This window comes from Cornus florida, unplaced genomic scaffold, assembly GCF_030987335.1.
Source record: "Cornus florida cultivar Cherokee Brave unplaced genomic scaffold, ASM3098733v1 CherokeeBrave_3.0.0_Hap2_Chr08, whole genome shotgun sequence".
Lineage (NCBI taxonomy): Eukaryota > Viridiplantae > Streptophyta > Magnoliopsida > Cornales > Cornaceae > Cornus > Cornus florida.
Genome location: NW_026775578.1, coordinates 14,210,703 through 14,222,713, shown reverse-complemented (window position 1 = coordinate 14,222,713; position 12,011 = coordinate 14,210,703). Strand labels below are relative to the sequence as shown.

Sequence of the window (12,011 nt, the reverse complement as noted above, 5' to 3'; positions counted from 1 at the left end):
AAAAAATGAGTATAAATGAATTGAGTATTAACTAATAACTTAATTTTTTAAATTATATTACAAAACACCCGATTCGCTATAGTTGATATCAAAATCAAACTCAAGAAGTCTTAATCTAATATTACACCAAATATCGGCCCGATAATTGCCCGAGTCTCCGTGAGTATCAGGGTGCCGATCTCAACTAGGAAAAGTCAAAAGGAAGTCAAAACAATAGCTGTAAACGTCCCATATGTAATTTGCTCAATATATCCTTATGCATGCATGCATGTGACAACTGTCAATGTATCATTAGTTTCTGAAGATATCTAGATAAGATGATCCCCTTGACTCAGTCAAACGTTCTTGGAGTATTGCTGAATTTTGGTTAAAAATTTGACAAATTACCCCTGGTTTTAGTCGCGGGATGTTACACATTTTCAACGTTTTTTTTTTTTTTTTTTTTTCCCTTGCATTTATCCAAAACTCAACTTGTCATTTGTCAATGCAAAACAGATCCTTTTAACTATCTGTTTTTTGGGCAGGTGTCCTCTAAGTTTAATAGCTTCATTGGACTGTCTAATTCTGCCGAATTCTTTCTGAAAATCTTCAACCGATTTTTTTTTCCCTGACTAGATAATTCATTAACCAAACAGAAGAAAAAATAATAAATAAATGGAAAACGAAATTATTTGGAAAATGTATTTCATCGCAGTAGATTATTTACAACCAAAACTCTCGTGAAAGGAACCTAAGCATAGCTGTGATTTTAGCTATAAGAAGTTACGTATATATTTTTAATTTTATTTTCTTTTTTTTCGGATTAATCCAACTCACACTCAACTTGTCAATGCAAACATGTCCTATAAGTTCCTTTTTTTGGGTAGGTGTCCTCTAAGTGTAATAGATTCATTGGTTTGTCTAACTCTGCCTAACTCTTTCTGAAAATTTTTAGTTTTTTTTATGTTTATTTTTAAAACCAGATAATTCATAATAAAAAATAAAAAAAATAAAAAAAAGTCATTTGGATAATGAATTTATTTGTGAGAAAGAATATCATACACATTTTCAATTTTTCTTTTTCTTCGGACCAATCCAACTCACACTCAACTTGTCAATGCAAACATGCCCTATAAGATAGTTTCATTTTTTAGGCAGGTGTCCTCTAAGTTTAACAGTTTCATTGGTTTGTCTAACTCTACCCAACTCTTTTTGAAAATTTTCGACTTCTTCTTTTTTTTTTTTTCTTTTTTTTTTCCTACTAGATATTTCATAAAAAAGCCATTGGGAAAAAACATTATTTGTGAGAAAATATGTCGGTAGATTATTAATTTAGTGAAAGGAAGTCAATGACTCAATGGTCGGTAATAGAAATATATATGTACTTTTTATGACAAAATTGGTCTCTAATTAACACCTTTATTGTAGTGTTTAATCAAAAGTAGTATCTAATTAACAATTGAATTAATGAATAGATTGAAAATGAGACACAGGGAGTGAAAATTCTATCTTCCTTTGATTGTAGAACATAGTGAATCAACATTGGCTTATTTTTCTATAATTCACAAAATATTGTACACTTACTCTGACAGATCTCGATCACTTTCGTTATGGTATGATAATTTTGAGTACTGTAGACTTACTCGGACTTGACACAATCTCCTATCTATCGTTATAGCTATATTATACCATCATGCATGTGAAAATATTAAGGGAATTAAAGCCATGTAATGACTTATCAACAGAAAAATAGTGAGTATCAAGACTTAACCATCATATGATGATGAGATTGGACATCGTATATAATGGGTCCCGATGATGTAATTAAGCATCATATGAGGAAGAGATTGAATGTATGGGTCTCATCATCATATTTTGTTCTAATAATACCTTGGTCGTTAGAGAGTGGGGGAGTGATAGAAAATTAGCTATTTATATATTAAATTCATACCATTTCGTACCAAAAATAGTTGTCACCCTCGTGTTTTCTTTGGCACTATTAATAACCATGATTTTCACATTAATGGAGTATTTGGAATCATAAAAAGGGGACTAAAATTGTAACATATATATAGTCGTCAACCAAATCTTCACTTGTTAAGCGTACGGAGGTGCACAACATCGAGATATATATATATATATATATATATATATATATATATATATATAGTACAAACTTAGAACTCTTGACCTCTTAATAATTTTCTAATTAAACTACCCAACTGCATGCATGCATCGGCCATAAGCTTGCACCCAAAAAAATGCAACATGTTATACGGCTATAAATGCGCACGCATTGATTATTAATAATTTGAGATTCAATTTAAAGAGTTAATCCTAGCCACCTTCTCAGACCTAGATATTCAACATTATCTTTAAAGAAAAATAATGAGAAGATGGACTAAGAAGGAGTCGAAAGCTACCCATTCACACATTTCTACGTGTGAGGTCCATTTTTTGAATCCACACACAAGTGTCTGTATGGAGAGCCTTCTGGCTCTCCATTCAACTCGCCTTCTCGACAGTCTATCTGTATTATTATTTTAGAATTGTATCGAAATGAAAGTTTGAGCCTAAATTTTATATTAAATTGAATAAGAGTATAAATGAATGATTATGTGACTTAGAATTGAAATGAAAGAGTACTTTTAGTTATAACTTGCCCAATTAAAAAAGAAAAAACTTCAATAATTGGCAAGTTTGAAATTATATCACTAGGTTGTTGAGAAATTATAATGATTAGATGATGTAGTACGTAATATATTTGTAGCGAATTAAAGATCATGTATTGCAAGCTAGCCTAGAAAACAAAAGCATGTTGTCCTACCTGTCTCTGCTTTGTTAAACATGTATTTGTTCCTCATGGATAATGTGGATTGTGACTAGCTGTTGTTTGACTGTAACAGCTTTGTTGTAGTCTTTGATGCTCCCTTATCTGTTGGAACCTGTTTGTACTATATATATATATATATATATATATATAATGTTGAGGGAGAGAGCAAAAGAAAATGATAAATATCACAATTTTTTTTCAGTGATAATTATTTGGAATGAAAAAGTAACTAAGATGAATCCATCTCTAAGGCGACGGTGGAAAACTAACCCCAAAATTAACTACGCACAGTTTTTATATTTTGTTTTATATATTTATTTTTCATTATACAACTTCGAAATTTATTATTTTTTATTTTTTTTAATTTTTTTTTCACATTACTAAATCAGTCCCGCCTTAATTAATATTTCTGGGTCGGCACCTGGTGCATGCATATGATTTTATGTGTGGCCAAAACACGTAAACATTGAACATTCTCATTATAGTTCGAAAAGTGTCAACCGAGTCTGTTTATTGCTGTAGGATGTATTGACACTTGACCCAAATTCGACCACAGAAATGTATCTGAGGATATATGTCAACATAATCGGCTTGTTATTTCGTTTTGTCTAATCACTTTAAGAATCATTTTCCAAAACAATGTTACGAAGCACATGCATGCAATCTCATACTAGCTAAGAGATGCCATTTAAGAATCTTCATATTCTCTCTCAAAGCACGTACGTCAAACATATATGCACACACACACACATATATATATAATCACGATGTTTCATCATTAATGCTGTTCTTATATATATATATATATATATAGATATTTTGAAATTGGCAATCTGAATATAATAAAATACAAGCGCTTATTCTTGAAATTACCCTATGAAAATAATTTGATCTTTCTGTGTTTTTATAAGACTAATCAGAACTCGATATATATTAGGTGACCAACAAAGTTGGCTTAGATTCAATGATGGCATGAATCTGGACATGGAACAATATTGTTTTCTTCTATCCAACATTGAACATAACATTGCTTTAGAAAACGACATTAACCAAACTTTGCCTTACTTGTTCACACAATATTACATTTAGCTAGTTTCGGTAAATAATATTACATTTAGTTCCTACTAACATACACCAACTTTCTTAATCAAATGTAGATCTTCAAATTCTCCTTCTCATCAATGCCATTAACTCAGGGTTAGGAGATTTGAATAGAGATTTCCCCGCGAAGCCCACAAAGCCATACGTAGAAGACGATATAATTTGTTGATGATCATGTCCAAAGAGGCTCCCACAATGACTCTAGACTGGTGTCATCTTGGAAGTTGAGATTATTTTCGAAACTCTGTGGACTGCTAATTATGTAGTTGTTGAAGGTTTGTTGTTGTGCCATTTCCGAGCAAATCGAGCTGACGAGGTTTGCTTGCTCACATTGCACGGTGACAACCTCTGCTTGTGCCTCAGCTAATTGTGCTTGGAGCTCAGTGACTTGCTTTTGAAGTTGACAAATCACTCCGGTGCATCCATAAACAGGGTCTCTCAGCCTTGCATTCGCCTCGTAGACCATGCTACTCACCGCGTCCGCCCTCTGAAACTCTGGAAGTTCCTGAAAATCAATTCAATGAATTAATTAGATTCTATCCAGTACTAGCTGCATGAATTAATGGATGCTTAACAGTTGACCCCTAGGTCAAGGTTGAGAAAATAAAAAAAAAAAAAATTCTATACAACCTACACCTATTATCAACAATTATATATATATATTCCTGGACTGATCATATCGATCAATGTAAATTTACCTATCATCTTATGCATCAATCTACTACATATATATATATAGACATGCATCCTAGCTAGGCTTACTGATTAGATATACAATTAATTAGAGATCGAATAAATAAAATAGGTAGGTACCTGTAAGAACTTGATGATGTTGCTGGCGCCGAAAACGCGATGAGCAGTGGTGAACTTGAGTGGCTCATTGGGAGGAAAATATGGCGCCAACAAACATGTATCGGCACATTTACGCCTTAGGGATTTACATGCAGCACAAGGGCTTATTACAACATGAGATGGTGGAGGCGGAGATGGAGATGTTGAGTTCAGGGTGGTGGTTGATCTTTTCTCAGCACTCTTCTCCATATTAGAGACAGAAAGATACAAAATTAATATAGAGAGAGAGAATATAGAGAGAAAGTTCTACAGGTAGTAGAATATGATGATGAGCGTTTGTCCATATTAACATATTTATAGGGGGATGGGACTCTTATTATTATGTCATGGCAATTAATTGTGGGCTGCGACAAGTGCCTTTGTTTAGGACCGTTAGGTTGCGAGTCTTTGTGGTCCATTTTGGCATCTTATGATTGTCGGGATTATTTGCCTAAAAGTCAATTATTTAGTTATAAGTTTGACACTTTGTTATTATACATTCATGCATGGCCTTTAATTTCATATGCTTGTATGAACTCTCTCATATTTTTCAAGTTGTATTATAAGTGAGATTGATGATAAAAGATCAACACTTACTTTTATCTATAAGACTGTGTTATACTTGATTTCTATAAAATGGAAGGGTTAATCTTGACTATTAAACTAGTTGAAATGAACAATCATCAAATCATACAAATTAATTGTCATTATTTTGATATTATCATAAACTTTAAAATTAGACACACGACTTGTGAGAGGTTTAGTGGGTTGCAGTCAATTTGTCTTATCAATGTATCTTTGGAAGTTAATGTTGGAGAAGTAAGACTATAAGCATTCAATATGGAATTCTTGGAGAATATCTCATTAATTTATACTGAAATTTGACTTAGGACATTTTAGTAAAATATTTACAAAATTATTTTTATATGACTTACGCATAAAACATATTTACTTTAAATATTATTTTATAAAAAATATTTGATTCAGTTATCATGAGGTTTTAAGTTGGACACCCAAAAAATATATAGTATAAGTAAGAATTAACTGGGAAGATATTTAATTTTTATTGAGCTTTTTAGGAATAATTAATAGCGAAGAGTTTAACAAGACCTTGTTGTAATTTCTAATTTCTAAAGTGCTATTACATGCAACAAAATATTGATAGTTATGTCTTAAATGGAACAATATTTAAATTTTCTCTAACTACTTGTGCAATTATTTAGTTGGACAAGACCTTATGGTAATTTTAAATTTTAGAATTTAATTAAAATAAAATAGCAATATGTATCGTAATAAATTGAATAAAATAGAGTTCCGAGATAAATTAAACACTATTCAATTGGAATTTGGAGTTGAAAATTAATAAATGGGTGGAATTAATCCTTCTCGTGAATCAAACAAAGTGAAATTAGTTTGAATATATGAAATCAAATTTTCTAATGTTGAATCACCACGCCGCAAATATTTTGAATTTTTTTATATAAAAAAATCGCTTTCTTTTTCTTTTAAGTGAAATCAAAGCTTTCCACGTGCCTTTTGTTGAAACATGGTGATGATGATTTGATTTTTTCATTGCGTGTATAAATGATTTTTATGACTTATAATTGTATTATAATATAAAATATTAATTACTCCATAATTATTTTTTTTAGTCATTAATGAGCGAATGGTAGCGACCGCACGATGGCAGCCGCTGGTGCCGCTTGTGACCCGTTTGATATTTTTTCTTCTGTGGTCTCAAATTAAAAGGAATGAGAGGGAGGGACCCACAATACATGTCAGCCGCCATTCTGGAAGCTCTAAGAGGTAATTAATATCTGTTGATTATCTTTAAACACGTTGATGTCTTAATTAGGACATAAATCAAGATTGTTTACTTTCTTCAAATATACACATGCCCTAATCAGGCAAGGAAGAAAGTTGTTGTTTTAGGATTTAAAATAATCACAAAGGATAACATGTCTGCTTAAGGGAAACTTGTAAAATTATATATATATATATATATATATATATATATATGAATCATGATCTCTTGCTCCCTATGGAACAAGAAAATTAATCCATACTTTTTATATAAACCGTTAGATTAAATCTAACGGTCATTTTTCAAACCCACCTTTGGCCTTTCCTTTTAACACAATACAACTCTCACCCTATTTTTAGTTTCTATATTTAATTTTACCATTACCACTTATGTAACAATAAATGGTAATTATCAGCTCTCTATATTTCTTCGTGCGTTGAATTTGAATCCGTGGACAAATCATTACTTTCCATGAATAAGGTTGTGAGAAGAACTTCACCCAATTTTTTTGGGTTACCTTGTTGTTTCTGAGGTGGATTCTGCAGTCCCACCATAGTCAGTACATCATCATCATCCAACAATCAAACTCACAAATTCACAGATTCAATAATGAATTTCACCAAATGCCCAACTTCAAATTGAAATAGAAAGAATTTTAGTTCAAACTTTAAATGAAATTTTCTTCAATTTCAAGTCCAATAAATCAATTTGATATTCCAAAATGCAATATTAAAGTATATTTGTTGGTAAATTTACTTATACTAGAGAAGTATATTAATTTACTTATACTGAGAACAATAAGATTTTTTTAGGAAAAAGCTATAGTATCATACTGTTGTTACAAAATTGAAAGATACGAGTATTATTTTTCTTTCAAAGAAACATCTTAATAAAAACAATTTTTTAAGTAAAATATACTGGTATTATTTTTTTTCAAAGGTTTCTATTTTTATTTTAATAATTACCTTTTATTGTTAATAGGTGATAATGGTAAAATTAAATATAGAAATTAAAAATAGGGTGAGAGTGGTTTTGTATTAAAAAGAAATACCATAGGTAGGTTTGAAAAATGACCGTTAACGATTTATATAAAAAGTATGGATTAATTTTTTTACTCCATTGAGAATAAGAGATCGGGACTATATATATATACATATATGTATATATATATATATAACTCTCAAGTGGGTAGGACCAAATGAATATGAAGTGAGTCGAACTCTGTTTGAACTCTGCTATGAATTCAGTATGAGATAAAAAAAAACTGAGCCGAAGTCGAATCAACTCGTTTAATAAAAAAAATCAACTTCCATATCATATTTGTATTTAGAATAGGTTCTGTTTGAAGTTATATTCAAAATTGCTTTGGTTTGTTCGTGAACTTATGCGAGTCTTCATAAACGTGTTTATGAACATGTTAACATATTTACACGGGCCAAATCGAACCTAATAATGTACGGAAATGACTTATTTAATAAACGAGCTAAAAATTCAAGCTTGAGATCACTTTGTGCGTTTACTTAATGAAAGAGATCAAGTAAAACTTTAAAACTATTCATGAACAGTTCGATTCATTTGCAATCGTACAAACATGTATTTTCTTTATTCCAGAAAAAATGTCTCTTTTGAAAAACTTTGTAAGTCACAGTTTCTCAAAAGAGACGAGACAGAGAGAGTAGTAATTTATTTGAGACTATAAATTTACCATTCTTGAAATCCAATGGTCAATAATTCATAGTTAGACTTAATTAGTTTCGAACAACATAGATTATTTAAGAAATCCTACGTTCAAGATAAGGATGAGGACAATATTTTGCATCTAACAAAAATTATTTATACTAACTAATGAAAGAAGTGTTTTCCTTACTAGTCGTTTCATTTCAGAAGGAAAACACGGTGAACTTAAAGGGAAAGGAGACGTGGTTTGAAACAAAAACTCACACACACACACACACACACATATATATAGTTAAATACATATCCATCGATGATCAAGCTTAAAATTGAGCTTAATTGACCTAATTGCATCATCACCCAAATTAACATATATTATCCTATTGTGTACGGTGGTTTACTAGGTTGAACAATTTATTCTGTGTGTGTCTCCGGTCTTTTCTTTGTGGACCAGGGTAAAGGAAAGAAATATTGTTACAGGTTTATTATGGTGGTTTACTTAGATAAGTTGCCAGTCTTTCAAAACCTTGAAACATCCAGAACTTTGAAATTATTTCATAAGACTAGGGATGACAACGAGACCGGCAAGGTATTTTGCGATCCGATTCACAAAATGTAGACAAAAGCATATCCTTCCATGGGGGTCCAAAACTGAAGCTTATGGCAAGAAAATCCACTTTATGTGGTGGCTTCTCTCTCATGATTAACTGGATTATGAAATCATTATTCTAACAAAAATTATTTTATACTAACTAATGAAAGAAGTGTTTTCCTACTTGGTACGTCTTTTCATTTCGGAAGGAAGAAACACGATGAAAGAAGTGTTTTCTTACTTATAGGCTTCTCCCTCATGCCTAAATGGATTATGAAATCATTATTCTCTCTCAAACTCACGGAAGTAGATAAATATTGGGGGTGAGCTGCGCATATCACGTCATTGATTTGGTTGAGAATTTTTTTAAATAGGACCGTAGAACCAATGACAATGCGTACCAAGCTCACCCATATCTTCATACAGGGTGGCTTGACCTGCATTAATGAATGTTTATCACAAATCACTAGCGTTCCAAGTCACAAGACTACCCATTGATGCATTTGATTCTGATGGTAAGGCTTTTCATTCTTAAAAGATGCTAATGTATAACTGTAGCCAAATATTGAAATTTCAATGTCATGGGGTTTGTAAACAAGCATGGCCCCTACACACTTTAAGGCCCAATAAATGAGAAACCCTCGAGCCCACCACCTTTAGGCTTCTTGTTTGATCCTATAATATTTTTCAAAAAATAATTTTTGTGTTTTATAATGTTTAGTTGTCATAAAATATTTATAAAGAAAAAATATTAAAATTTTAAAAAATATATTTTACGTGTCTTAATGTATTCACTAACCAAGCTTAGTTTTGCCTTGGTTACTTCACTTAAATCGAAGTATTGTTTAGGACAATCTAAAAGTTCGTAATACTTATAAGGGGATAAAAATAAAATAAATAAATAAATAAGAAAGTGAAAATATTTTATCTTCATTACATCATCTATAATTTTGCAACTTCAAATCCAGAAATCAAAACTAAGCCTAAACTTATAATTTTACACCAAAACCCCAGTAGAATCATAGAAATGTCACAATGGGAGCAAAAAGGGTCATGACTCACAATGGTTACCAAAATTTATTGTCATTAAATCTACCTGGTATTGTGCTTGGCTCTAAGTGTGCCCTCAAGGGTATTGCTTGTAATTTTTCAGTGCGCGTTCGTGCCGGGATCCTCATATATGTGGCTAGAGTACCTAGAGAAAGCCAAGCAAATATTCCGTGCCAGGATCAAAGGTACGTTTCACTTGGATCCTAGGATAAGGATTCTGTTACTGTAATCTTCTCTTCATTGAGCTAGGATCAACAAGTTCTTAGAGCTAGTAGAACCATTGACTATTACAAACGTTAATGTAAACCTAAGTGAACAACTCTAAGCTACACCATGAAAGCCAAGGTAACAAGCAAGAAATAATAACTTAAGGTAACAAGTAACACTATAAAAGCATACAAGTGTATGGGACGCTTATCTGGCTCGAGTGCTTTTTTGCCCTAGTCACTTTGCTACAGGTCCTTGTTTGTTGATTCGACGAGAGTGATGTACGCTACGCCAAGCCAAAATGCCAGGGCGGTGGTGACTGGTTGTGAGTTTGCTTATTACCGACGTAAACTTGGACATGGTCGTGAAGGAATAAGGATGGATGCGGACGTGGCTCAGGGTGAGATCCAGCTCTCCTTCCATCTTTCTGTATTGGTACATAGACAATTCAATCATCCTCAACCAAGTACTAGGAGAGACAGAAAGCAAACAAATGAGAAGAATTATACCTGTATATACACAGGGAGTGAAAGGATCATATTCTTCTCCAAGTCTTCACTTTCTAAAATAGGCATATGAAATTTAATAAGACATTTGCGAAAACAAAGGACAACTTTTACCCACAAAAGTATAACAAAACAAAGATGTAATCTTTTACTGTTAAGGGGTAACATTACAATTAGAAATATATATAAAATGTCATGAAAAAGTGAAATGATGCACTTTACTTGTAATGCATTACAGTACAATTGGAAATTTAAGTGCCCTTGAATAACATCAAATTATGTACTCAAATTTTTATCATAAATTACCATAAACCCATTCCATATAGACATAAATTACTCCTTAGTGAGGACATGAATGAGTTAAGAAGGTTCAATATAAGATGTTGAAGTTCTTCCAAAAGACAGTAACAAACTTTTTAAAGTACCTCCTAAAGCTATGATAAATACCATTCAGCATTTTCCGGGAGACTTGGATCTCTTTAGTTTGAAGCTCAAAAACACAATCAACTCAGATGGTACCCGAAAATAAATATATACGAGAATATAATGTTTGCATATGACATGCACAAATAAACTCCGGTCCATAATAACATCTGATGATACTTAAAATAATAAAAACCAAAGCGTTATTAGATTAAATAAATTGCATATACAATTTTAAAATGGTACATAATAATAATAAATAAGATTCATATCTATCTCTTACTTGATTCCGTTTTCAATCGTTTTTTGATCCTCTCGGCATTGCTCAGGACTCCATCTAGTAATGGTGCGCTCTTCAACACTGTAAGCCTACAAACATGATGGAGAGACAGCACCAGTGTTATTTCGAAAGATATTAAGAACTAATAATGTCTTCGCAACACTGCCACAAAGTCGAAGTGTGCACTGAAAATCAGACCAAACCTTCAATCGATCATTTGCATCACCATCTCCTGATAAAACAAGCACAGCATACTCAGAATGCACCAAAGCTGGATGATGGCGGTAAGCAACGAAGTCCACACCATTCTGAGATCCTGATCTCACAACCCAATTTTTGTTTCGAAGACGAGAATAAGCCTTTAAGTATTCAGGGAATGTATCTTCCTTGGATTTCATATAACTCCATAACTCTTCATTGTTTTTGGTACATTGATCTTCACCAATAATCTTGAGACATTTTAGAGAATAGAACAGATAAAAAGCTTCTTCCATGCCCAACTGAAACCACTGTTTATCCTTCTCGGTTGTGATTATGGGTCGACCAAAACACGCACGATTAAGAAAATCAGTTTGTTCTGTTTCTGCTCCAAGAAGTACACTACACCCTGAGAGCAGTCCATGAGAATCCAATTGAATCAGAGAATTTGAAGCTGTGAGACTATCTCTGACATGGGATCGATCAGCAAGGGCTTTAGCTTCTGATCCCTTTCCTTTCCCCCGCGGCCCCAT

At 32.3% G+C, this 12,011-nt stretch overlaps 2 protein-coding genes across 2 annotated transcripts; both read right to left on the bottom strand.

The window, feature by feature from the left end:
- Positions 1 to 3,878: 3,878 nt before the first annotated feature.
- On the bottom strand, positions 3,879 to 5,003 carry LOC132268427 (LOB domain-containing protein 1-like). Its single transcript, XM_059769275.1, has 2 exons — positions 4,727 to 5,003; positions 3,879 to 4,418 (listed from the first exon to the last, which is right to left on the bottom strand). Exons 1-2 carry the CDS (start codon positions 4,952 to 4,954, stop codon positions 4,086 to 4,088), a joined length of 561 nt encoding a protein of 186 aa, XP_059625258.1. The 5' UTR covers positions 4,955 to 5,003; the 3' UTR covers positions 3,879 to 4,085.
- Positions 5,004 to 11,369: 6,366 nt separating this feature from the next.
- Positions 11,370 to 12,011, bottom strand: LOC132268426 (tRNA-splicing endonuclease subunit Sen2-2-like). Its single transcript, XM_059769274.1, has one exon. It carries the CDS (start codon positions 12,009 to 12,011, stop codon positions 11,370 to 11,372), a length of 642 nt encoding a protein of 213 aa, XP_059625257.1.

What these genes read in the sequence shown, in the direction of transcription:
- LOC132268427 (XM_059769275.1), bottom strand. Translation starts at nt 4,954, where the DNA reads ATGGAGAAGAGTGCTGAGAAAAGATCAACCACCACCCTGAACTCAACA. An exon ending in ACATCATCAAGTTCTTACAG is followed by an intron (nt 4,419 to 4,726) that starts GTACCTACCTAT and finishes ATTGATTTTCAG; the next exon opens with GAACTTCCAGAGTTTCAGAG.
- LOC132268426 (XM_059769274.1), bottom strand. Translation starts at nt 12,011, where the DNA reads ATGGGGCCGCGGGGGAAAGGAAAGGGATCAGAAGCTAAAGCCCTTGCT.